The sequence below is a fragment of the Battus philenor genome, unplaced genomic scaffold (assembly GCF_028537555.1).
Source record: "Battus philenor isolate CCGP_79_NKW_IND1 unplaced genomic scaffold, ilBatPhil1.0.hap1 SCAF_23, whole genome shotgun sequence".
Taxonomy (NCBI): Eukaryota; Metazoa; Arthropoda; class Insecta; order Lepidoptera; family Papilionidae; genus Battus; species Battus philenor.
This window is the reverse complement of record NW_027181686.1, coordinates 5,544,350-5,572,301: the sequence shown is the minus strand read 5'-3', so window position 1 is coordinate 5,572,301 and position 27,952 is coordinate 5,544,350. Positions and strand designations below refer to the sequence as shown.

Genomic DNA, 27,952 nt, shown 5'->3' with positions numbered 1-27,952 from the left:
TTCCGGACTTGTTTTTTTCCATTTATAGGCAAAGCTTTTGTTTTGCCTCAGGTTAAGCGTTGATGAAGCGTATGTTGATATGTTTATTTAACCTTTTATTTGTATAACGTTCATATGAAAATATAAATAAAAAAGCAAATAATTTTTTTTAATAATAGCGTAAGTGTTTTCAATTTTGTGTGATAAGGCATAAAGAGCAATTATTACAATTTATTTTTTAATAATAATGCCGCTCTAAAATAGTAATCTAATTTATAATTAAAATAATTTCGAAGTAAAATTTCTGTTTTAGCTATTACATTTATCTGACTATAATTTATCTGGCGATAAAATGACAGCAGTCAGTACGGCCAACCATAGGAAATTTCATGCTCATAAAGCACAAAGTTATTGTTTAATACTTGTCTAGATGACAAAAACGGTACTTTATTGCAAACATGGTCTATATAGTCAAAAAGAAATCTCGTTACTTAATATTTTTAATTAAGGAATTTCGTAATAATGTTTAATGTAGTATATTGTTATTTATAATATATAACAAAATTTGGATATTTTACATTTTTAATTATGTTAGTAAATATCATTTAATACTTGCATTGCTTAGTAGTAGATTACAGTTCGAGTGGTCGTCACCATGGAGAGTGCTTGCAGTACGAATATATTTTTTAATTCGATATTAGCGTTTTAAATTTGTAAAACTTGATTTATATTATGTGTGTTGTAATACGAAAGTTTGATTTATTATTGAAGATGATATTGTGCAAGATCATTATTATTCGTTAAACAGCAAAGAAATTACATTTTTCTAACATATTGTTTTATAAACATTTCAGGTTCGTTTTATTACCTATGTATAAAACAATAAGTTCAATTATATTATTTCGTAATATTAATTTTATTGAATTGGAATTTTAAAAAGAATTTCAAATTCAATGTAATGTGATGAGGTTATGTATAATAAAATATCAGTGTTATTTATTGTTTCAGAATGAATGGAGGAATGGAGCACAGAACTCCAGGTCATAATGCGGTGCTTCATAAAGCACCTAAAAACTACAAATTGCTTATGGACCCTTGCCTAGTAAAAGGAGCAACAAAATTGTATAGATATGATGGTTGTGTTCCTGGAGATGCAAGTTATCCTCCAGTTCAGTGCAGAGATCCTAGATCAGCGCTATCGAGGATATGGAATAAGTTGGAAGCAGCAGATTTGCCGATCCCTAGGTAATAGATAGTTACTGAAAATGTTCCAATAATGTGAATGCTTACATCTAACGACAATTACCAAATAATTGATGTTTTAATATCTATACATGTAATAAATGATTAGAGAATAACACTTATAACAAAAATTATGCGATAATTAAAAAAAGATATGTTTATATCACATTGTGAAATATGAATAAGATTCTCATTAGTTCTAATGACATTTCTTTTATTCTATATCTTAATTTAAAGTTTTTTTGATATATTGGCCCCTGGAAATACACTTGTGTTATAATAATTACGATTTAACTCTATATTTACGTAAATTTTTGTAAAATTTGGTTATAATCTTCTTTGTTTTTATTATACTTAGGCACTCAATGGTGCCAACCTTATCTGAATATGACATTAAAGCATGAGCGGGAAATTCGAATAAGATTTTTGTTTCAGGTTTAGGATAGACAAAAATTACGTAGGAATACCACCTCAACTAGAAATTACGATAGCAAACTTAAACGATAACATCGATAAAGCCTTTTTAGCAGACATGATGAATAAAGTTGGACCATATGAAGAGTTGACAATATTTTACCATCCAATTACTCATAGACATTTAGGTTTTGCAAGAATAGTGTTCCAAGATGTACAATATTCCAAGATATGTATTGAAAAATATAATGGAAAGTCAGTCATGGGCCAGGTATGTATACAGTTTGGAAATTATTGATATTATTGACTAATCAAATGTCGTTTTGCAATTAAACAATATATTGTATATGCACTGTTATGACTGTACTGTATTGATTTGATAAGTTTTAAAGTTAGTGAAATCTTCAACATAGTTTAAGGCACAATTATGGTGTTGTAAACTTCAGTTAGCAGTGAACTCTGCTTATCTTGTCACTTGCTCATATTAACTTTAAGGTCTTAAATTTTTAAGTTACCAGTTCTATTGGCTGACCTGATGATGTTGATATTGAACAATATATTTGTTATTCTTTGATATACTTTCCTAAGGATTTAGAACTTTAATTCATTGTATTATTTTATAAGATTGCTCTGCTTTACCCATATTTAATTAAAGTTGGAAAATAAATACTGGTCTCTTATAATATCTCTTAGAATGCTTATATGGAAATAGCTTTTGCAGTGAGCACATTTTTTAAACAACATAAACATGATTTAGGTCCTTCATGATTTTTAGAACATATTTTAACTGTAAAGATTTATTTTAAAAACATTGTTAATATATTTAGACGTTCTGAGGAACTTTGGGAAGGTGTTAATCATAATTGACCAATGTATTCACTAATTTGTCACCAATCTGTAGCAGCACTGGCATAGAAATGACCTACCATAATTTACAATTTATGATTGTTGTTCTCTGATGAGTGGTCTCTAATTAATGTAATATGGAGTTTATTAGAATTCTCTTGAGTTTAGAACTACATGATGATACCCATGTTTAATTTTGATTCACAATAGAAATATGTTATATTTAACTGTTCACTTTATTCTTTAGAGCAGAGTTTTGAACTTTTTTTGTTTTGTAGATCATTTGCCATGTTTTTCTGTGTTGAGTAGACCCCCTACTTTCCCGATATTGATTTCCTGTAAATTTCTAACTGTAGTGAAGTTTAGTGTTAAGAACTCAAAGTAAAAACACATGCTAACGATTGATATATAGAGTGACGAATAGAATAAGTCAGTGCAAGGTAGTGAAGCTCTGAGACTGGGATTCTCAGGTTTTTACAAGTTCAAAATGTATTGCGACATCCTACAAACACATCCTACAACTTATACAATATTATAAACATATATAATAATTTTTTTACTTCATAGGTACTTTTATAAATAATGTAAATGTTTTGATATTATAAGATAGTATGATGTAAGTAAATAGGTACTATCAGTGTATGTGTTGAGATCCACTATCTTGGACCCCCATTTTCATTTCATGGGCCCCCAAATTATTTTTCGCTGATGTAGACCTCTTGTAGGTTTTCATAGACCCCTAGGGGTCGATATAGACCACTTTGGAAATCACTGCTTTAGAGCATATTTCTCCAACCTTTATGAACTACTATCATCTATTCAAGAATAATATTCATATGTCCACTTTACAAAATAGTTAACCATACCCATTTGAGAAAATCTGTAATTGAACAAAAATAACTGACATAACCCAGTGGCAAGTTGGCAGTGGTTATTGGCAAGTTGAAGTGGCAATGGTCAGGCCATATTGTGCACCGGCTGAAGACTAAAGGTTCTGGACAAGAGACTATAGACTACTGACATGTGCAGTATATGTACGCTCCCTGCCCACTTTCATGCACATGTTTGCCTAATGATCTACTTGAAGTTGATGACATATGCTGGATACACATAGCTTCCAACCCTTCTATTAGGTATTTCATAGGTGTTTAGGGTTAATCAAATATTTAATTAGTACTTTGTGTTTAAATAGTACAAAGCTGTAAGTGTTGGATATATGAACATAGCATCTGCAATTTATTTCATCAAGTATTTAGATTACAAAACTTCTTTATACTCTGTAGAAATCATAAGCCTAAGTTTTTTTAGGTGCTCGATGTATTTCATGACCCATTTGGCAAAAAATGTCAAGAAATGTTTGAGGAAAAAACTTTGGATAAAAAGGCTCAGCCAACATCATCTACTACAAAGCCTGTAGCGGAAGATGTTAGGACAACCAAGACAGAAGCCCTTAGTAAAAGGCTCGAAGACACTAAATTGACTGACAAGGTAATTTATACTTTCTATTTATAGTATCCTTTGATCATCTGCATCTTCATTAAAATTCATTCCTCTGTGACATTAACCATGTAATATGAAAAACAATTGTAGATGTAACGATTGTATTTCCCGAATAAAAGTGATTATGAATTTATAGAAACATTTGAAGAAGCTATTAGTACATATGAATATGATCTAGAACTAGAATATAAATACTTCATATGTAAAAGCATTTATTTATATTGAGAAAGTGCCTAGGTAGTAAATATTTATTTGATTATAGCAACATTAAAAACATCCATCCATCCATCAGAAACCCACCCTTATTTTCAGTTTAGGTATTAATGACAATGGCATTTATCTTTTTGATGTACTGCATATTTTTTGTTCTTGGGAATATGAAATTAAAAATCTACATTTTTCTTTCTAAATGAAAATTTGCCTCGTATCATCTCTGAATCACATATTTACATATTTTCTCTGGGCTTAAGTTAATGAAGACTTGCAATTGCCTTGCATTTATTTATATTTTTTTCAATAAAATTGATTTGGCCCCTTGACTAACTTCTCAAGTTTTGAAGTGTGATTAATTCAGATTTACACTAAATTCTCAAGTTTTTTGTCTTAGAATCATTATTGAAATTATTAAAAGGAACTATATATCCTATAAAATGTAAATTAAAAAAGTTTCAAAGCTTTATTGTTTAAAGGCAATAGAATATAATATCATTTTCCTCATTTTACTTTTCTTAAGATACTGAATTTACTGTTTAAAAGTAATATCAAAAGCTATTTTTTAAATTGGGCTCAATGAATTTCGATTTGTGTTTCTCCTGTTTTTCCTTCTCCATGTGACATTAAAATTATGACTTTATGTAGTCTTTAATAGCAAGCTTGTACTAGTTTGTTTCATTCTTTTTAAATGTAGGAGGGGTATCCGCGTTACAAAGAGGATCACGGTGACAGTAATACCCGTTGGTCAGACGAAGAGCGAGGCGAGTATAGGCACCGGCATCGCAGTCGCAGCGAGAGAGAGAACGATGGGGAGAGACATCGTGACAGAGATAGAGAACGGTAAGTACTTAGCAATTTAAATTTTTAGTAAAGTTTAAATATTGCTTACAATTAAACATTTGAAAATGGATTGTTGTCATTGAGTTATGTTAAAGGGTTTAATCTATAATTACCATATAGTTCTTTTGCATTACCAATGCAGTGAAATATCATTGTTCAACGGCCGGACTATTCCAAATATCTAATCATCATCAACATCATCAGAGTTTTAGCCATAGGACGACTATCACTGGGCATATATACCTTACGGCCTTCCCTATAGATTTCCGTGAAGACCGGTTGGAAGCTGTTTGCATCCAGTGTCTACCAACAATCTTAACAAGGTTGTATGTGTCTACCTTATGGTGAATGTTCTTTTAACTGTGGTGTTTTGGAGTGGAGACCACAGACCATCAACTATGGTCTCCACTCCAGAATTTTGAGATCCCAGTTGTCATCTGTTGTTTTTAATCAAATCATTCCTAAGTAGAAAGTCAGGCGCTACAGTGATCAGTTGAAGGCATAATTTCGAAAGCAATGGTTGTGTTAAATTATTAATTTTTTATGCAAGGTCATAAATTGACAGTAACTTTAACTTCAAGTAAATATGCAACTCAATTATAAACAATTATTATTACACTAACATTATTTCTGTAAATGTTTTATGTTTAACTCTTTATTAAATTTTATTACAAGCCGTCGATGCAAGAGGAAATGTAAAAGAAAAGAAAGGTAACATGTGACTTGTACTTGTAGTGTTCTATAGTTTGAATTTGCTTGCAATTGTACCAACATTTTACACACATTCATCTTTCGTGGATATGGAGTAATGTAGTTAATAAATAGTTCACCCTTTGCAGTTCTTTTTATGTGCTGCAATAATTTAAATATCTGTTAAATTTTTGCTAATCTAGGTCTTACACTTAGGCTATCAGGGTGTCTTGTACTTTTTGTACTGCATGTGATAATTTATCTATAGAAGAAAAATAAGAACATTTTAAAATTGTATATTGCCGATTTTGTATCAATAAATTTAAATTAAAAAGTGTTTCTAAATGTAAAGGCACCGGGAACGATACGGGCGAGGTACCAGTGAAGTTAGTGAACCAACATTTGCCGCACCGAGTCACGCATCCAGCCACGGATCCAGTCATACTTCAAGCCACACCTCCAGTCAGACATCAAGCCACACGTCCAGCCATGCGCCGACTCACCCCTCGAGCCACTTGACAACACACGTTGTGGCCCCGGTTGCTAGTCTTCCTCCGACCCATCCGCCAGAAGTGCCCTACACACCCACGGGTCCATTGCCGTACGACCCATATTATCATCAGCCTGGGTATGTTAAATCATAAGGCTCATTTTTATGGTTCGTTGACTTAATTGCCATAGAGCATGTTAGGATTTTCTTCACACCGCCTAATAATCAATGAAATTCATCGATTGGTGTAAAGCAAGCTATTGCGGTGCAGAATCTTGGTGAAAAAAATGTTCTCAAGTGGCCCCCAGTCAACCAATGACACTCGTATGTCTTTACGATCCCTAAAAAAATCTCGACCCGAAACGACCCCAAAAAATAAAATTAAAATCTGGTTTTATTAATCACATGATAAAGATCTCACTTTTATGAGAAATTTAGGTTAATTAACAAAGCTATTCAATTGAAAAGGCGATTAAAGAAGTATTTTACATCTGGTGTATGTTTCTTTTTCAGATACGGGTATGGATATGGTGCGAGTCCGGCGCCTAGTGCAAGCGGCATGTGGTGGGATTGGAGACATCCCCACCATCCATCTCATCACCATCCACACGTTAGTTATAACACTATATTTTCAGTTTAAATATTCGTATTTGTACCACTAATGACAGAACATATCCTGATTTAAAATGGATAGGTATTAATTTGTTCAAACTGTTTGTGTTTGAATGCATCTCTCTTGGTTATGCATATTAAGAAAATATTGAATATGTCATAACTTTAAATCAATTCCATTTAACACTATGCTATTCTTAATATTATAACAAATTTTCACTAAAACTTAAAAATGATGTTTGCTTACACATCACCGTTTTTTTTAAGAAACTGCTTTATTTGTCTAAATTTCTGATATTTGATATGATAATGTAAATAATATACACCATTTGAATAATATACTCATAGCAAGTATCATGGCTTTATAGATATGTATCAACCATTACATCCTCTCATTCAATATTCATTTGCTAACTAAAGTCATAATTGAAAATATCATTTACAATTAAATATGAATAAGTTGGAAAACAGATTGTTTTGAGAGTTTGGTTGCAACTCTGTAGTTTTTGTTGTACACTCTTGCGATGGCTCACTTTATGATGTGGTCTGACTAAAGTCGGAGAAGCGTGCGGGTGCAACGTGGGCAGCGCCTGCCACTCCGTCTCGCACGGGGCGTTCGCCCGACGCCAAGCCACGGAAAACTAAAGAGAAGGTCGGCTTTGTTCACGGACTTTATACAAATTGTACCGATTATCGGGTTTATACATTATTATATATATACAAAAATTAAAATTGTCAAACAGGCAGCCATAAAAAATATAGCTTACCTCTTACAAATAGCTGAGATATTTTTAGTAATATTCTGTGCTATTTTTATACAGTTATTACTTTGTTTTTCTTATTTTAATGTGTAAAACTATACATATGAATTAGTTATATTTATAACTGAAGCTAACAAATTATTTTTTGATTTTGTTTTAAATAAAATCAAATTATTAGGTAGTTGTAAAACCAAGTGATTTATGTTATGCCATCAGATAGTGAAAAGTTTAGATACCAAAATACTAAAAAAAAATGAACTTATAAAATCAGTACTTTGCATTTTACATTTTACATGGGAGGAAACAATACGTCAATATCAGTCTTAGCCGCGATGATTACTCAGATAATTCAATTTGTTCGTGTAGACCCGATTTCGGTACAGTTTTGGAAGTAATTAAGTGGGTGTTGTGAGTAGATTGTGGATATCGTGTCGGACATACATACATTGACACCGCATGATCTGTTGTCATTTGCATGAACTGTTATATACCCAAATAATACATAATCTATCTATGTTCCTTTTCTTAAAACTAATATTGAATCTAATTGTAGAATAATTAATATGTCATATTAACTTTTAAGTTACATTCTGTTAAAAACTTGGGTATGGGAGTTATGAGGTCAAATATCTATTACATCAAAATTTTGTTATCAAAAATAGGCGTTGGCTACATATGTAAGTAAAGAACAAGTGTTGGCTTATTGTGGAAAGCGCTTTTGCATCAGATCTTTGTTTATATGAGAAGTTATTTCCATTAATTTTTTTTGCATGTCTTTGGCAATATTGATGAATATAATTACATTTTATGCACGAAACATGAGTTACAATATTTTTTTACATATTTAATACAATCAAAATGAAATAGCCATAGTTTTGTCTTGCAGTAGCAATCATGCATATGATTACTTTGTTAGCATGTCTATGTTCATGTTGTCTGTCTAGTGGTTGAATATTAATGTTGTAATATATATAGGAGGTGCCAGTGGAGACCAAGAGTGTAGAAGTTGCAGAGCCTCCGCCACCGGGGTCGGATAAGGAAGGGGTTCCAGAGCCGAAACCGCCTCCACCAGCCGATGAGCCTAAGAACGTCGATCTTGATACCAGGTGATATGTTTGGTTAATTATACAGGGTAGGCCTCGGAGTTTTGCGAATTTGAAAAATTCATAAAAAACAAAACAAAAGTAATACTAAAATAAATTTATTTTTAAATTAAAGTAAACATTTGGGAAAATCATTTTTTGAAAATAACATCATCCAGATGCGCACCATCCCACTGCAAACATTTTTCGAATCTCGTCTTCAAATTGCCGAAAACTCGTTCGCACATGGCGCGCGGAATTGCGGCCATTTCTCCGTGGATATTGGCCTTCAACTGGGCAATTGAGGTCGGATTATTACTGTAGACTCTACTTTTCATGTAACCCCACAGGAAAAAGTCTAGTGGGGTTAAATCCGGACTCCTAGGTGGCCATGGAATGTCACCTCGACGCGAAACGAGTTTTCCAGCGAACTTCTCCTTTAAGACTGCCAAACTCTCGTTAGATATATGGCATGTGGCGCCATCTTGTTGAAACCATGTCGCACTATTGTACCCTGGAAATTCTGACAGCTGCGGGAAAAAGAAATGGCGTAACATGGCTATGTATCGCTCAGTATTTACTGTCACAGAATTCCCTCGCTGGTCTTCAAAGAAAAAGGGTCCGATGATTCCGTGTGCTGAAATAGCCGCCCAAACTGTCACTTTTGGCGAATGCAAAGGCTTTTGGTGTTTGAAACGTGGATTGTCTGAGGCCCAATAACGACTATTTTTTTTTACGTGCCCATTTAAGTGAAAATGGGCTTCGTCTGAAAAAAGAATATTGTTGAAGCGCCGAAACCGCTCAAACATTGTTTTGACGAAATCACGTCGTAAATTGTGATCAATCGGCTTCAAATCTTGCACTAGTTGAAGTTTATAGGGGTGCAACTTTAAATCTTTCTCAAGATTCGACGCAAAGTCGTTCTTGATACAGAGAGCTCTGCTGATCGCTTGCGAGTTGATTGCCCAGGATTGCGAAGTACGTAAGCTCCGACTTCGTTTATGTTTTCCTCTGACCTTGTTGTCTTTTTGGGATCCTTAGGTTTCTGATTGAGGGTCAAACCGGTAGCCTCGAACTTTCTGACCCACGCCCTAATCAAACTTTCACTCGGACACTGTTTTAAGTCATGCAATCCATAGTGAGAGCGAAATAAACGTCGAACAATAACGCCCGAATCGGCATTTTTGTAATAATTTTTAACACAGAATGCACGCTGTTCACCCGGGAAGTGCTCCATCGCGACAAAATTTCCGAGAACCGAGCTACAGATCCCCACCTCCCGCACTCCGCTCCCTTACCCCGTTCCAACGCTATAGCGATTTTAAATTCGTACGCATCCGTGGCCCACCCTGTATTTTCAAGATTTTTTTTATTCCAAAATGCGATCGCATGTTGGTTGGTAAAACTATATTTTTATAAAACGCTGATGGTTTATCTATTACAAAAAACAGATTATGAATATTATTTCAGTAGAATATATACTGTTAGAATTGGCCTTGCGAGAAGCTTAAGTTCCCATCTGTCTGGGCGCACTAGCACCGTAGGACAGACTACATTTCAGTGCTGTAAATGATCACTCATTCAGAAACAATACACTGAATGGCTTTTGGGTACATTTCACAATGACGTAAAATACTTTTATTATTATCATCATCATCATTATCATCAATTTAGTCATAAGTCTGCTGAACATACGACTTCCTCTCCGGGACTTGAATTTGAAGAACATTGAGGCAATTGTTTGTGTATATATTTACGGTGATTGGAATATTGTTTTCGTGCAGGATCGCCATGCTGTTATCTGGCGCTGGCAGCGGCGGTGGCTTGGCTCCTCCGTTTCTTTCGCTCGGCATCTCTTCGGAGGAGGAGGACGACGAGCGTCTACCAGCGCGTATTCCCGACCTCGACGCGCATCAGCCGCCCTCCGACGACGAAGGTATAGAGGACTAACGGACTAAAGCGTTTCTCCTCCCATTTCATCTCTTCTTGGTATACCTCATTATTGTGGCTTTTTGGAAAGTTTGTGGTGCACTATGTTACGCCATTTATGCCGGTCTTTTATTTTGAACGAATCAAGGAACAAAAAGTTTGTTCCCTTTTTTGAATTGAAAAATCAGCAGATGGCATATAACTAAACACCCCAAACGTTTTGATGTCTGCCAATCCATCTTTTATTAATTCTGGCCCTTAATCCACAAATGCGTAAGGTTCGACTTAGCCTATAATACGACATACAACGAGAAATTTTAGGAGGCCATCACTGTTGTCCGAATTAATATGAATGACTAAGTAAATAAACCAGATATGAGGATCTATTTTACGAAAAATTCTCGACGTATATAAATATTTTTATTTATGAAATATTTCATGTTTTTGTGTTGAACAGGATCAGGTAGCGAAGACCGAGGCAGCATAATATCAGTGAGCGTGAAGAAGGAAGTTGACTCAGAACCGCTGTCCAATACACCATCTCCATACTTAAGTCGGGAATTCTACCTCGAATGTTTAAAAGTTACTGTAGAAAGGGTAAGTTGTCCTGAAATTATGATACTCGTGCTATGAACTACTGTAGTCTATTTCTACTTCTTGTGTTTTAATTTATTTTCAGAGAGTTAAAGAGGCGCATAACAAAGCATCAAATGCAGACAAAATAGGTTCAGATATATCTTCGTCCGAAGATGAGCTGTTGACGGGCGAAAAGCCTCGACGTTCCCCAGCCGGCCTCCCTGACAAAGATCAGGATAATCTCGACGATGACCAGGTAAACATTTATATATTTGGTATGATCAAAATATAATCTATGCCGTACGGCGACACCACAGTGGTGTCGGGCGTAAAATAGTTTAGGTAACAATAAGTTACACACGTCAAAAAGTTTTTTGTTTTTATAAGCGCTTGTGCCCTCTCATCATGGCAGACGAAACAGACGACACAGTTATTTATGATGAATGCCGGACGTCTTGTCGGACGTTCCGGACGATTTGGTCGACTCGGAAGAAGACGTTGGAGATGAAAAAAGTGAAAGTGGAGTAGAATCGTCGGAAGATATTAACAAGGCGAATTCGACGTTGCATCTTGGAGACTGTTTTGCTTCATACCATACGAAAGAAAAATACTGAATACCAAAGAGAATGGAAATGAACAAATATATAAAACAAATAAATTTTGTATTTATTTACGTATGAATATCTTCGAAATTTCATGAAAGTTATGGAACAGGGTTGAGAACGCATGAGAACTAACGATGAGTTTATTAAAACTTTACAGTTCATAATTTCCCGTTAATGTGAAAAACGGCCAGCGACAAGCCAAGTAATCCGAATTTGCGCTGCCGGCGCCAAGCGAATAAATTTTTACGAAACGTGCGGATGGCAAAGTGTTAAAACATTTCTTTCAATCCGAACGGAAGCTGACGAATTTTTGTTAAATAATTATGGATGTTAATTTATTAGTTGTTGTTCATTGCCGACTTGCGCGTTGCTTACTATTTATTGGTAGTTTTAGAATGATAATAGTTACAAACGTCTGACAGTTGTCTATTAAAGTTATTAGGGTTGGTGTAATACATTTTGTAGCTGAAATTATTCAATGCATCATAGAAGTTTGTTTGGAATCAAATGTAAAGCATTCGATGCTGTTAAATTTTTGAAGTTCTTTATCCGGAATTCCTTTATGATAAGATAAAACAACATATGTTTGCATATTGCACCAGAAAATGTGTTAGAGTATTGATAACGCAGGACTCATAGAAGGAATGCCATCAAAACCGTTGTATCGCGCCTTAGCTGTGAGGCCTCCACCACACCCCGCTTTCCTAAGGTGAGGTACAACGGTTTTGCTTATACTAACAGATAGAAAAGTGCATATGTGTAAACATTATTAAAAACCGTGTTCTGGTCTGATATTGGTAAAATTATAAAACCATCAGTTTAATGTATCCCAAAGCGTCAATATTAACAAAATGATTGTGTAACTATGAATGTTTAAAACAGATGTCGCTGTCGTCTCTCTCATCAACGGAAGCGAAGATTGAGGAGCAAGTGCCGGCGGAAGCCTACTTTTACCCGGCGCTGCCCGCGCACCCGCATGCCCACCCTCACGCGCATGCTCATGGCCATCTGCATCCGCATCCGCACCCGGCGTATTACCAGCACATATGGCCGCCCACAGGTAATAGCAAAGTTTTTAAATATCATCTTTTTGTTTAAACCTGAGGTTCCCAAACTTTTTTTTTTTTCATAGACCACTTTCATAATTTAACTGGTTCTTGTGAACCCCTGCAGCGATATTTTCATTATTGAAACTTGCACTAAGCAACATTTGCTCAGCAACTTTAAATATTATCTACCTATATTCATAGGTGGAAGCAAGCCAATATTTTAAGTCTTCACTTTTGAAATCAGATAATTTTTCATGCATACTCTCACGAATTGTGAATCTCCGTTTTGCTGCCACACTAGGTAGATCCTCATGGAGTCGTTCGTGGTCCCACGGGGGTTCACTTTGGGAGACTTTCGTCTAAAGATAGTATATATATAGTATATAATAAATTGCTGCCATTGCTACTTAATAGTAACTTTACGGTAGAACAATTCGAAACAATTCGAACTGTAGATATTGTAACGTTAGTTATTACATTTTTCAATTGTAATGATTTATTTTAATGACTTGTGCTTAGAAACACGTTATTTTTTAGAATCTTAATTTATAATTGTAACATTTAGATGACAATAATATTTTATTGATTATACTCTCTTAAGAAAGTTAAACACATACATAACTTACGTAACGTATATCTTAGCATACCCTCCGCCGACGTACGCGACACCGGAGATGGCGATGGCGTACGGCGCGGGCTACCCTCCGCCCTCCATGTTGCCGCATCCCTACCAAACCTACCCGCAGCCTGTGCACCACGAGCAGGTACATTAAGATACATATAAAGACAAGATGTAAAAGGTGGAAATGACAATATGTTACATTTTAAAATAAAAAAATTCCTCTATGTAACATACCTATGGCCGGTGGAGTCGTGGTTCTGGAGTGACGGCCACAAGCCGGTTGATGCCGGTCGATGTAGACCCTCCACTAGGTGGATTGACATCCTAGTTAAGGTCGCAGGAAGTCGCTGTATGCGGGCAGCGCAAGACCGGTCATCGGAGCTATCTTTGAGAGAAGCCAATGCCTTGCATTTGACGTGTGTCGGCTGAAAAGAAAAAGAGTTGGAGACTGTAGGTTCTCAAGTGACGACCACGAGCCGGTAGCTGCGGCGTGGGTGGGCCCTTCTCTAGATGGACTGATGTCACTGTCACGGTCGCAGAACGTATCAGCGCAAGATCGGTTATCGTAGCCACCCTAATCTGGGTGACTCTTAAAATATATTAAATTTTCTTCAATATTCTTCATTCTTTTTTTTCGTAACATGCTATGTATAACAGGAAGGATATGATCTAGATTCATCATTTTTATTAAAAAAAAAAACTGCTGAATATAAAAAGAATTTATTTGCGCTACGGATCTTGGATACACGGTTCAGACTATTCCAGAATTCACTGTTAATTTTTTTTAAAGATTTCTGATTTTTTGTAGATGACTATATAACATTAGACATTACGTGAATACACAGCAGTATATACAAGTGGTGTTGACAAATCTGTTATTTCACTAATAATTTCCTGTCATAAATTATTAAATGCTAATTTTGTTCCAGGAAATAGATAACCCATATTTCCCGACAATTAATCGAGTGATCGATCGGGTCACCGCAGAATTGAAACAAATTCTGAAGAAAGATTTCAACAAGAAAATGATCGAGAGTACTGCATTCAAAAGTTTCGAGCTGTGGTGGGACGAACAGAGCCGCAAGATAAGACAACCGAAGACCGCGAAGCCCGAGGACACGGGACAGCCTCTGCAGGTTCACTATCGTCCTTATCTAACTACATTTTTTCTCATGACTTGAAAGTACAACCGTAGTTGGTAAAATAACGCTTTTAAATATATAACTCGAATATAATTTATATATTTAATATATAACCTTTGATAAATATACGAAGTTCTTTTGAAAATATATTTCGATAATTCTAAACCGATTGAGCCGATCAGAGTACTAAACACGAATCAAATAACAGCTTAAGCTGTGATCCTCTGTTGGAGGCTCGTGCGCTCTGTAACCATAGATCATCCTACTAAACGACCTCAGAGCTTGGCAGCCATTACAGTCAGCCGTACATATCACAGCCAGACATACCAAAATCGTATCCACAAATTTTAGAACAATAATTGTAACTAGTGATTATGCAAATGAAAAATGTGCATTACATTTTCACTTGAGTTTAATAAAGAAAAATGTTATCCTAATTAAAACTACAAGCAGAACAAAAATATAAAAAATATAAAAGTAAAAGTAAATAAATAATAGGAACTATTTGGTGTTTTGTATCACAAAAAAAAAACTTTTTATAGTAATTAGGTGTTCTATTTTTTTAGTAAATCAGGCATTGTAGAATACATGTTTTTAATCATTTAATTGTATGTCGATTAAAGAATTTTAAAATTTCTCTGCAGGATATTTCGAACAAGAAAGAAGAAGTGGCTGTGGATTCTATTAAATCTATAATGGAGTCACGGGAGCTGGGGCTCGAGCTGGGAGGCTACGGCGTCGGTATTGGTTTAGGTTTGCGGGCAACAATTCCAAAGATGCCAAGTTTCAGGCGCAAAAGGAAAATCCCCTCGCCTGTTGTTATGGATGAAGATTCTTCTAAACGACTCAGTGATCAGGTTAGCTTAAATATATTTACACTGATGATTACTTTAACTATTACTGTTCTAACAGTGATGAAACCAGTAGAGCGTTTATCACTTGATGAATAATCCAGTTGTAAAGAGAGACAAGGAGACATCTCTTCAAAACTGTTTACTGCTGCACTGGAAGATGTCTTCAAGCTCATAGGTTAGAGCGGTTAAGCTCAGAATCAGCGTGCATAACTGAGCTTCGATTTGCCGACGACAGTAATAATAAAAGATCTGGATACAAAGATTCATGACTCTCCTAGATATATCCTCTGGATTAGTAGGCCCTAAAATGAATATGGACAAGTCCAAGTTTATAACTAATGTCCATGTCGTGTCTACTCAAGTAGTTGTCGGAGGTGCTACGCTCGAAGTTGTAGAAGAATATATATACCTGTTACAAACCCCCCGAATTATCACAATCCAACTACATCCAACTCGGATGGGCAGCGTTCGGGAAGCTTCGAAATATCTTCTCTTCCAAAATACCGCAATGTCTAAACGATAAGATCTTTGAGCATGTGTGTTGCCAATGATGCCATATGGATCTGAAATGCAGGTGTTTACTAAGGGTTTTATAAGAAGGCTCGAGGTCACTCAGAGAGCAACGGAGAGGGCCATGCTCGGCTAAAAAGAAGATGTACAACCTACATAAAATACACTAACAATATAGAATATATATACCAATTTTTATTAACACCACTTTTGTGATGATTATATGACTAATTCGATGCATTCGAATAGTGATAGTGATGGAGCCTGTGGTTCGTTCACCCATTTTCAGGCACCCTCTAATCGCATTAGTTAGCTTAAGCTAAAGTCCTTTCTTGGGAGTTACTGTTCTCATTTGTTATATGGAATGTGTTGAGTGACCTGATAACTTATTGGTGAATGGCTGCAGTGGTAGTTCTTGGATAGGAAAGAATATGTAGTGTAACTGCGTTCTCGCCAGTTGTATAGCTTGGTCACTTTAAAAAGATTTAAGCTAAACAGCATCAGTGCTCTGCCAGAACAAACCTGATGAGGTGCAAACAGTGTTAATCGATATTAAGAAAAATACCTTGTGACGTCAAATAGTAAGCATATCAATTAAACAAGTTATATAAATTACTTATGTGTAAGTTCATCAAATAGAGATATATCCTGTTGTTTTTAAGAAATATGTGTTATGCATAGAAACAGCAGAAATTATTCTTTTGACAATTCTTCCAGGAAGAAATGGTGCAAAACTCTGATGAAGAAAAGGAAGTTCCTACCAGTCCCAGGAGTAGGACCGCGGGTTCCTACCTGTCGACAAGCAGGAGAAGGCAATCCAGCAGCTCTTCAAGGTCAGCCCATGGTTTTAATTTGCTAAAAGTAATTGAGTTATTGGTGATGTTTAAATAAATTGGGTCTGAAATGTAGACAAACTGGTAAAAGCAACATGGGACATCCACTCATAAACTAGGCAGACGACCTTGCTTAAGTCGTCGAAAACGATAGATGCAGGCAATTTTTTTTATTGAACTCACTGCTGCCCAAATGGTATTTGGGTATTCCGTGGGTATGGGATGGCAGAGCACAGAGTGCGCCTAACCTAAGATCTCTTTTAAAGTAGCATAGCTCGAGGGCTCCCGTGGAAGCCTTGGCTCGGTCCGCTACATATTACTATTTTACTAGATTGGGAGGCCGCCGAGCTTTTAGATTGCTTCAATGAACGTTCCATGCAGAGACTAAGTCCATATTCCCCCACAAAGGGATCTCTGCTTTGGCTGTCACTCGTCGATAATACCCGCATAGCATTCCGGCAAAAGAGCGCGTGAGAGCCGAAACTCGGCTTGGCCAGTTGCTAATATCACTACTACCAATCCGGAAAACGTTAGCGCTGGAAGAAGTGGCGGAAGAAACTCCAGCGACGCTTCTGTCTAGTGTGGTCGGGAAGATGCAAGCTGTTTTCTACAGCTAGACAGTACTATTCGAAATCTATATGGCAGGTCTATGTCCGGCATATGTCCTACGGCTGAAATGATGGCGATATTTAAATCTATGTTTCTTGTAATAACACGTTGCTTGTGTGTGTGTGTCATTAGATCGTCCTCGTCGTCGTCATCACGGTCGTCGTGGTCGGGCTCGGGGTCGGAGCGGAAAGGCGCTGCGCCGCGTATTTATTCCGATTCCGAGGACGATTCGGAACTCGACGAGGCTGAGGTATGACATGCTAACCTTGTTACTTATGCAAATAATCTATGATCAGTTTACACGTTATGTAAATGATTATCGCCATAGAAATCTTCACTATTCATTAATACTTATATACACATATAATTTACTGTGCATACTTGTATTCTCTGGTCTCTGGTTTCTGCAAGGTGTCCACGCTGCTTATAACAATTTTTTCTCTTCTATCACTATTGTCCCTACTTGTGCGTTAAACATTTGCGCACGTTATGAGTACAATAACATAAGAGCCCTTTTGGTACAAATAAGAATAGCTACCCTATAATAGCATCTTTCAACCTAAACCTTCCGAGTCGGCTCCGAATGCCGGTTAGGTACTAAGATCTGCGAGGACGCTATAGCCTCGCTTATCGAGAATAATGAGATATGACCAGGGTTTCTCAGGCTATGTAGAAAAATTGTGATAAACGTTAAAAAAAATGAGACAATATTCTAAGAAAACGTAAATAAAATAAAACGAATGTAAGCAAAATATAAAGTATATAAATAAATTATAAAAAAAATTAAAAAAAGGTATTGTACAAAACTGAGAAACGAGGGGATGGATAAAAGGCATCGGAGAGGGAAATGGAATGAAGGAACAAGACATAAAATGTAGAATGTAAGGAAAGAATGAAAGATCTTGAGGTGCATGGAAGGAGAGCGCAAAAATAAAAATATTGGTGATAAAATTATTAAAGAGAAATAAAAGTCTCTAACCCATAAATAAGTTAGGGTTACGAATGTTATCAAAATTATTCATACTAATCTAATATTTTTTTGTTTGTATTAATGTGATGTCACAGTTAAAGAGCAATGAACCTTATTTAAATTTTAAATAAATTCAAAATATTGTCCTAGTTTCATAAGATTATTTTTTTTTCAGTTCAAAGTCGTATCAAACAAGGAGAGGCTCAGGAGAGTGTACTCGTCCTCTGATAGCGAAGAGGAACAGAGTAGAAGAGGTAATTTAGAAATTTTATAATAAAACATTAGGAAACAAATAACAATAATTTTGGGTATCTACAAGTAACAGACATTTCGAATAATTAATATCAAATCGATAAACACCATAACATCGGGAGTGTTAGCAAATTGTCCTTGTTACTAAAACATGGTGTTCGCTTTTATCCATTAAAGATTTATTTATTTGTATACCATTTTGTAAGGAAGTGGTATATTATTTTTAGTCATCAGGTCACTTATGGAAAGCCATTAAGTAGGGTTTATAATTTTTGATGTTATTTAATTTTTTTTGCCTGATAAGTAAATAAAAAGTATGCCTACGTAAATGATTTATGTTTATACAATAGTGTTTATAGTTATATTTATGATATTTGTATTATATATATATTTTACGCCAGTGTGCTGATTTATAATGTTGTCTTTAGAATAAATATAATATTATTATAAATAGTCATATTCCTTTCGCCTTGTAGGGGACAGCTAAGACGTTGAGAATTGATAATAAATAAATTGATAAATGTAATTAAATGCACAAACTGGTATTTAAATATAACAGTAAATAATTTTATTACAGTAGTCTAAATTTAATTTTTAAAATATATATATATATTCAACATTACGCAGAAAAAACTCCAATACCGCCGGTGGAGATGGACGAGGCAGGTGAGGAGTGTATGCCGCAGCCGGCCGAGAGGCTCGGCTCGCCAATACTATCGCCGGAGGAAGAACCGAGGGATCTCTTGCTTGATCGCGTCTACTCCGACTCTGAGGAAGAGAGGGAGTACCAGGTATGTTGCTTGCTTTTGAATTTTATCGAGTAGGTCAATAATAGCAACCAATCGGCTCGACGTTCGTCCCTCTCGGCAACCCACGAATGAGAAAGTTAAACGTGATTTGAAAAGCACTCCATGTAGCCTTCGCCTAAATTTAGCGGCCTGCCAATCTGGTATATTTTTCTGAGGGAGCCCTCGAGATTATAGCTGATCGCCCTGATAGCTTATTGGATAATAGATAACGACGTCCTCGGCAGTACCTTGAGCCATAGTTTGATCACTTTAAAAACATTTAGAATAACCTGGGCTCAGCTATGTGCCAGGTTAGACTTGATGAAATGCGAAATGTGTTAATTGATATTCAACAAACCTTGTGACGTTATATAATATGCACGTAAATTATATAAATCACTTACGTGTATGTTCATTACGTATATACGCTGTATGTCCTTGTTGTCTTAAGCAATATGTGTTATTTATCTAAACATCAGAAATTATTCTTACTGTAAAGAGGTTTATACTACGCGTTTAGCGCTATACCCACAAGCTGTTAAGACCAACAAGCAACAGCATTAGTTTATCAAAAACGAGTATTGTATTTGTATTGGATTACATTGTCATTAACGTTAGAGATAATTATCTCAAAATATATAATTTGCTAACTTGATGTTATAATAAAAATCAATTACTTTGGCTGTCTTTTGTTGCTATTGTTATAAGTACCTGTTTATCATACATCTGATAAATACGCTAATAATCTCCGTTACGGCTCTGATGTTTGTTATTTATAGGAAAGAAGAAGAAGAAATACGGAATATATGGAGCAAATCGAAAGGGAGTTCTTGGAGGAACAACGGAGAAAGTTGGAAGGAGACGCGAGACCACAACCCGACAAACCGCCTGACGATAGGTAATAATATTGTTCTACACAGTTATTTAGAATTATTGTTATATGTGCGGATTAAAAAAATATTCAGTACTTTGTTCCTAAGATTTGCCAGTCTTTGTTATTTCCTTTTGTAGTCACCGATTTCACTTACATTAAAATTACAATTTTATGAGTAAATGTTCGCACAATTACAATCGACATAAATTGATGATTTCATATTTATAACGACAATGATTCTATGTTAAATATAAATCTAATTATATTAAATTAGACTTGGTTTTATCCTATAGCTTATTAAACAGTAAGCCTGAAGAAATAAGCAGTCCAGTAAATAATCATCTGAAGTCGCCGGAGAAAAGCAAAAAGTCTGCCGAAGTTGAAGAGGGCGAGATTAGTTCAGAGGAGGAACCTCTCGACACGCGGCGGAAGAAGGACAAGAAACAAAAGAAGAAGGATGAAAAAAGACAAAGGGTCATTTCAGTTAGCGATGAACACAGTTATACTGAGTCTGCTATCGGAGTCAACGGTGTTAAGGAGGTGAGTTAATTACCTGTTTTAGTTTTCATCGAATTAAGTAAAATCATATACACATACCTCTAATAAGATCCTGCATAGTCGTATTGGTATATGGGGTCTTACTAGAGGTATGTGAAAATAATATTGTACTGACCAAAATACGACACCATGTGGTAAATCAATGTGCTGTTTAAATTAAACCGTGAAAGCAATTAATTAAAAATAGTATCTTTAGTAAATTATTATATTTTGTTTATTTATATTGAGTGCTTTTGAATCAAAAGTTCATGGTACAAAGTATCAGAGAAGGTATACGCAAAAGTGAAATTTTATTATTACAACTTATAAGAATAACAAAAGGTTGATAATAATTGATGTTAATAATATATTTATATTTTTATTTCATCTGTCTATGTGATATGTAGCCCAAATTTCTTTTTGAGACTTTTACTCTGGATATAAACGCCTTAAGGCTCTGGAAACCATGGATAAGCGCAACGTAAGACATTTACCCACAAGGATGCAAACCGTTTCCGGTCTTATTGGAAATCTATAAAAAAGTCTGATATCCGGCAGAGTCTTACGGCGAAAACTACAATGACAACAGATTGCGAATCTGAAATAAAATCAAATAGACCATGTTTTGTTAGTTGTAGTTTTTTAATATGAGCACTGTTTATTCCTTGAATTGACATTTTCTATTTGTTTGAAAAGACAAGTGGCGCGTTATCGGAGACATCGTCGCCGCAGTCGCAGGCCTCCCAGGCATCGCAGGCGTCGCAGGTGGCGCTGGACCACTCGTACTGCCGGCCGCCGCCTGCCGCTTCCACGCCGCCCGAGCGCCGTGTCTCTAACCACCTGCACCATGACCACGGTCAGTGTCGGCCACCCACAGCTGTTACAAATGACGATTATGTAATTTATAGACTATCTAAAATTAATTGTACATATTAGTACACTTCTAACATTTAATGTTAGACGGCAGTAAAAACATTCAGTCAAAAATGAGGAGGTCTGCAGAAGAACCAAGGTCACCTACAAGTACCTTGAAAAATAGCTCGTCTGAAGTGGCAGCGGACATATCGTTAGTCGTTAGGGTCGAAAAGTCCGGGGGCTCGTTAAGGACGTCGGTATGTTCACTTTGACCGTTCTTTAAATTTTATTAGGTATTAGGTAGTATTAAACTACCTACATGAAAAAATGTAAAATTAAAATTTGTCGCGCGCACACAACATAATTGTCCCAAATTCAATCGACGAATATTACTGAAATTTACTTCTTTTTATAAAGTTTACGTTATATTATAGACATTTTTTCGAGAACTGTTTTAAATATAAAACAAGGTATTGATAAAAGAATTTAAATATTTAAAGAGATTGTAAAGAAAATTTTATTGACCAGGGTACACATGGATAGCAGAACCGGAGAGCGAGTCACAGTTGGAAGACATCAAGCCCAAGAAGGAAACCAAAAGGCCCTACAAGCGCAAGCACGAGACGAAGAAGTTGGCAGAAATTCAAAACAAGTGAGACTTTTTACATTGTAGCACCGATATAAATCAAAATTGAAGTTATGTAAATACATTGCTTGTTCGATCTAATATATTGTAAAAACAAAATTTAATTTTTGTTGACTTTCATGACTGACTCTCAGCAGATCAGCTTTCTACTTATATTGTTAATTGACGATTCAAGAGTTGTGAGTAAAGATATTCTGTAATTACTATTATGTTTTTTGTAGATTGCACGAGACATTGTCGGAGGCGGGTACTGGTGCGGAGTTGGGGGCGGAGGCCGGCAGCCCGAGGCACGGCGAGGTGCGGTTCCCGGCACGCGACCTGATGGCCGAGATGCAAGTGATGTACGAGTTCCTGACGCGCGGCATCGACCGCGAGGACGTGCGGCTGCTGCGGCGCGCGTACGAGGCGCTGCTGGCAGAGGACGCGCACGGCTACTGGCTCAACGACACGCACTGGGTGGAGCACCCGCCCACCGACCTCGCCTACGCGCCGCCGCGCAAGAAGTCCAAGCGCCACGCCAACATGTACGAGGACCTGCAGGTACCTGCGCCCGCTAAACTCGCACTGCTCGCATACTAGTACACAGTACTCGATGTATACACGAGTATCTTATATGTAATTGTTGAATGTAGGTACAGCCACTTAATATGGTGAATATGACTATTGTATCGTCACTATAATTTTAATATTATTTATTTCTCCTACTATTCACAATAATTGCTCCAATAACTAAAATCGAGTAGAAAAAAAATCAGGTGTAAGCTTTAATTATTTTTATACTTTTTATAATGGCTTAATCTCTTAATAAGCATAAATGTGTTTTGTCTGGATATTTGCCAAATATACTTCAATGTACAACAATGGAAATCATACAGTAACAGTAAAAATTTATAACAAATATTAACCATAAACAAATATTGTCTAACACGAGTATAGTCAGACAGTATAGTAAGGTGTCTAATACGTACTGGTCACCTGTTTAGAGTGTACTAGAAATTTGCCGCGAGCTGTACCAATCCTAAAACTGTAAAGTCTTAACTTGTGTCAACTTGAAGGTTCTAAGATATTGTATTCAATTCGTTATTGAGCTTGATGTTAAAATGATTTGCGAAGACAGTCTCTTCTAGTGTGATTACACGATTTTAAACTAGTAGTGTGCAGGACTCGGGAGCATCAGCGGCAGTTTAAAAGTATTTGTTTAATGACTGCAGGGCCACTCGAGCGGAGCGGCTCGGACGGAGGGCTACTACAAGATGGACGCGCGGCTCAAGGCCAAGTACAAGTACCACCACGGGCGCGGCGCCGCTGCCGACGACAAGAAGGCCAGCAAGATGCAGCTCTCCCGCGAGGCGCGCTCCAACCAGCGCCGCCTGCTCACTGCTTTCGGTACTACCGCACAGATACCAATCGATCCACGTTTAAACCAAACACAATACTATCAAAATTTACTTTATCTATATTCTATGAATTATTTTTGTCTAACAAAAAATTAAAATATACGCATAAAGGATCCATTCAAAGTGCTGATAAAATTTTGCGTCGACATCTGGGTAAACAATGTTTCTGTTAACGCATACAAAGCTGCCCGAATTCTTCATTAGCTTAATTCAACGCGAATGGACTGTTGATAGGTTAACACACTGCCTGTTCGCGTTACGAATGCTACGAATAATAGTTGTCCTATCTCATTTTGTCATCATCATATCAGATTTTGATGAATTTAAATAACTTCTGAAACAACCATACTAACAAGTGTTTTTGTCAATAGGTACAGATACCGATTCCGATCTATTGAAGTTCAATCAATTGAAATTCAGAAAGAAGCAACTGAAGTTCGCCAAGTCCGGCATCCACGACTGGGGATTATTCGCTCAGGTACATATATCTTTATATTTGTAAACATACATATACATGTAATGGACATTTATAGTTTTGCAAAAGTCCGATACAAAGTGGTTTGTCTTATACACTTTCCTCATAATTTATTATATTATTTACTTTTTTCATAACCCGGGTTCGAAAGTAAATCTTGTTCATATAGTTTATAGTGTCACAATACGTCAATATATTCAATAAAACGATACCTTTTTTTTTCTTGTTAATACAATAGTATTAAGTGAGCAAGTGAGTTTACAGAATTATAACCTTACTAGCACATGCAGCACACAATACCTTCACATGTTACTCCAATGCTGTTTGATAATTGTAAATGAAATGTTTGCCGGTGTATGCACCGAAATAAAGTAGTTGAAATAATTAATTGATTGTGTGACAGGAGCCGATAGCGGCCGACGAGATGGTGATCGAGTACGTGGGGCAGATGATCCGGCCGATCGTGGCGGACGTGCGCGAGGCTCACTACGAGGCCACCGGAATCGGAAGCTCTTACCTGTTCCGCATCGACCTCGACACCATCATCGACGCCACCAAATGCGGAAATCTAGCGCGCTTCATCAATCACAGTTGCAACGTGAGTCCGACCTTATCCTGAAACACATAACATGCTGTGAAAAATCTTGTTCATTCATTTATTCATTCACACGTAAGAGATTTGCATCTATGTACTGACTGATGTTACGAGTCTGGTACGATGTTGTTGTCTGGACCGATCACCTATGGGGGAGGATGCCTCGCAGTGGGCGTCTATCGTCTGATATGATGATTACGTTTGCTGAATGGAGGTCATCTGAGAACGGATATTGAGGGTATTCCAAAAGACCGTAAACCAGGACAGCTAGTAACTTACAATAGTTTGAAATTGACCTTTACCACAAATTTTTATAGAACAAAAAACTGAGTCCCATTGTAAGTATAAATAAATGGTTTATTCTTCAAAGCTATGCCTGTAAAATTTTTGTAGTAAAATTTTTACATAATACCAGGTCCATAATATTATCACAATGAGACAAAATATAATGTCAATAATTAACAGTTTTGGTACCTTTCACATTGGCTTTTACATTTGTGATGTTTACCCATTAGGGTAGACAGAAATAAGGACATACAAATAAATAATAAATCTTAACTACAATTTTTGCGATAGCGCATTTACTTCACTATATGACTTTAATTTTATCTGTTTGTAGCCAAACTGCTACGCGAAGATCATCACAATCGAGTCCCAGAAGAAGATCGTTATATACTCGAAACAGCCGATCGGAGTCGACGAGGAGATCACGTACGACTACAAGTTCCCGCTCGAGGACGAGAAGATTCCGTGCCTATGCGGCGCGCCGCAGTGCAGGGGCTTCCTCAACTGAACCACGCTGTGGGCGCGACCATCGCCCACATCGCGGACGATCACGTTCCGATACAATGGAGCTGCATCTGTACATTGTGTTTTATATGGTGTTGGTTTAAATTACAAAATGTTACCTACAACGCCTCCATTTCAAATTATTTTCTGTTTTAGTATTTTTGAGTCTGCTTAAACTGCTTTTTCTAGTAAACTCACCAGAATACACTGGTACGATTTACTTTTAAAATGCAAATAAGTAGCCTTGTTGAATGACAGTTAATTTATAATTTAATTGTAAGTGGACTGAGCAGGCAATCATCAATTATTTAATTTATTACACAAAATGGATCAATTAGAGGATCTCAATCAAAATAAAAATTTTGCAATATTTACCTTGTCAATTCGCGATGTCTTAATAGGTTCCCTGTCTCTATTAATTTACATAATATTCTCTTAAAATTTGTTTACATGTAAGCTAAACATAATGAATTTGTATATGAAAGTCAGGCTATCTATTATGTTTCTGTCCATTCCCATATATATATAGAACACCTATTTACAATATTTATTGCCATATTAAAAATAGTTTTAAAACTTTTAAAATAGTTTACCATTATTGAAAACTTTTATACACTTATACTAAATGACTAATATGGATATGATATTCCAAGACATAATTATGAAAAATTATTTTCTACTTTTTTACATGGACATAGAATTACATTGAATATTTCTCCTTGAAGAGACTACATATGTTTCTTTTTATAAAGTTTTTTCTTACTGTATGTACTTTGATACAAATGACCACAACTCTAGACAAATTGCTTTATATTTAATGAACTGATCATGAATTAAATCAAATGGAATACACGTCTTTTGTTAATTTATTATTTTAATCCATGCATATGCTTTATAAGCATATATTTAAAATCGGATGTCATAATATATATTAGTTTAAATAAATAGTACACATTATAAGGAACTTGGTAGTGACCCGTACAGACAGGGAACCTAGTAGTCATAGCCCTTACAATAACAACGAATATCTAATGAAATCTCAATACACTTACCGTTACGTACGCGGATTTTATCTTGTAATGTGGAGGGCGTTGGTTTTGTTTTACGTTACGATACCGCAAGTATTGAAATTGGACGTGTGCTCATTTATAACATACACCTATACTTGATTTTATGTGCTACCTTTTTTTAGTTATATGTTCATTATTAAAACGTATAGGACATGTCTTAATAATGTCTGGGCCCTCTGATGTCTAGAAGTAGAAGTAACGAGATCTTCCAGTTAACCGAATCGATAAACAATGGGGATTCGTCACGACAAATCGCTGGCGGTCTAATCCTGTATGAAGTTTAGTGTTTTGTATGTATAGAATAATAATGTAATCGTGTGGCCGGACGCGTGTGTCGGGATGGGTTTTGTCTCTAGTGTTGTGCGAGAAATCCCAGTGTATGTAATTAAATTATCCTTGTATTATAACGACTTTCTCGACTGAGTTTAAGATATAGTTCACTAGGCATAGGATGACGGAGTTAACAGGCTGTATAATTGTGTTGTACATTATATTTGTGAATAAAAGAAATCTCTGTCTTGTGTCAGACTTAAGTAGTACATTTTTTAAGTACACCCTGTTGGAAGATCGGGAGCGGGAGCGTTGGTATTAGCGAGCGGCGGCGGAAGCGTTCACGCACGGTAACCTCCTTCTCTGTGAGAGATGGGAAATGGCTGGTCTCTTCGATCGCACTTCACATGTAAAATGTATAAGAATGTAAATAAAAGATTCCAAGAATTCTTATGATTTTTTTTTATATTTACATAACTGCCGTATCTTTACCTCTATGTACTAAAGCCTATGTAATGAAAAAGCTATATGATTAAAGGTGATATGTAAAAACTGAAAATTATTTAAATTTTTAACCACTTCAATAATACTGTCGTATTATTGCCAAATCTTGTGATTTTTAAGAGAAGTCACGACAGCAATAATAAACCTAGTACAGATTTAGGTTCGTGTTTGAAAATTAAAAATGAGAAGACATTACATATTAAATGTAAAATATGAAACATACATATCGACTATGATTTTTCTGATAGAGGACATGAAATTCCAACAGCGAATTTAGAGCTTAAAATGTGAGATCATCAATACACAGTACCTATAATAATAATTATTTTTAATACATGTTGTTTATACATATCGAATTCACCAGCCCAGCCTCATTGTATACAAATTTCTATTCATAAAACGTCATAGACTTCTCAAACACGTTTCTTAATTCTCACCAACATTTTTAAACCCAAATAATCATAACTAACCTCGGGTGACAAAAAAAACAAATTTTTAAAATGTAAAAAATATAATAAACATCAACATCGGT

General features: G+C 35.9%; 1 protein-coding gene across 4 annotated transcripts; it reads left to right on the top strand.

Annotated features, from left to right (window-relative positions):
- Positions 1-563: 563 nt before the first annotated feature.
- On the top strand, positions 564-25,675 carry Set1 (SET domain containing 1). Of its 4 annotated transcripts, none has more exons than XM_068767275.1 (29): positions 564-650; positions 988-1,224; positions 1,657-1,906; positions 3,790-3,969; positions 4,889-5,034; positions 6,077-6,352; positions 6,728-6,824; positions 7,383-7,478; positions 8,563-8,693; positions 10,454-10,605; positions 11,056-11,195; positions 11,278-11,430; positions 12,662-12,839; positions 13,471-13,592; positions 14,380-14,586; positions 15,237-15,449; positions 16,674-16,789; positions 17,531-17,648; positions 18,544-18,622; positions 19,248-19,411; positions 20,188-20,306; positions 20,576-20,822; positions 21,516-21,675; positions 22,203-22,326; positions 22,542-22,860; positions 23,532-23,706; positions 24,089-24,195; positions 24,596-24,790; positions 25,407-25,675. In XM_068767275.1, the coding sequence occupies exons 2-29, from the start codon at positions 989-991 to the stop codon at positions 25,578-25,580; spliced, it is 4,674 nt and encodes a 1,557-aa protein (XP_068623376.1). In that variant the 5' UTR covers positions 564-650; position 988; the 3' UTR covers positions 25,581-25,675. The 4 variants fall into 4 exon arrangements, with proteins under 4 accessions (XP_068623376.1, XP_068623377.1, XP_068623375.1 ...); XM_068767276.1 differs by having other exon boundaries at positions 564-833; positions 20,588-20,822; XM_068767274.1 differs by having other exon boundaries at positions 567-833.
- Positions 25,676-27,952: the final 2,277 nt, after the last annotated feature.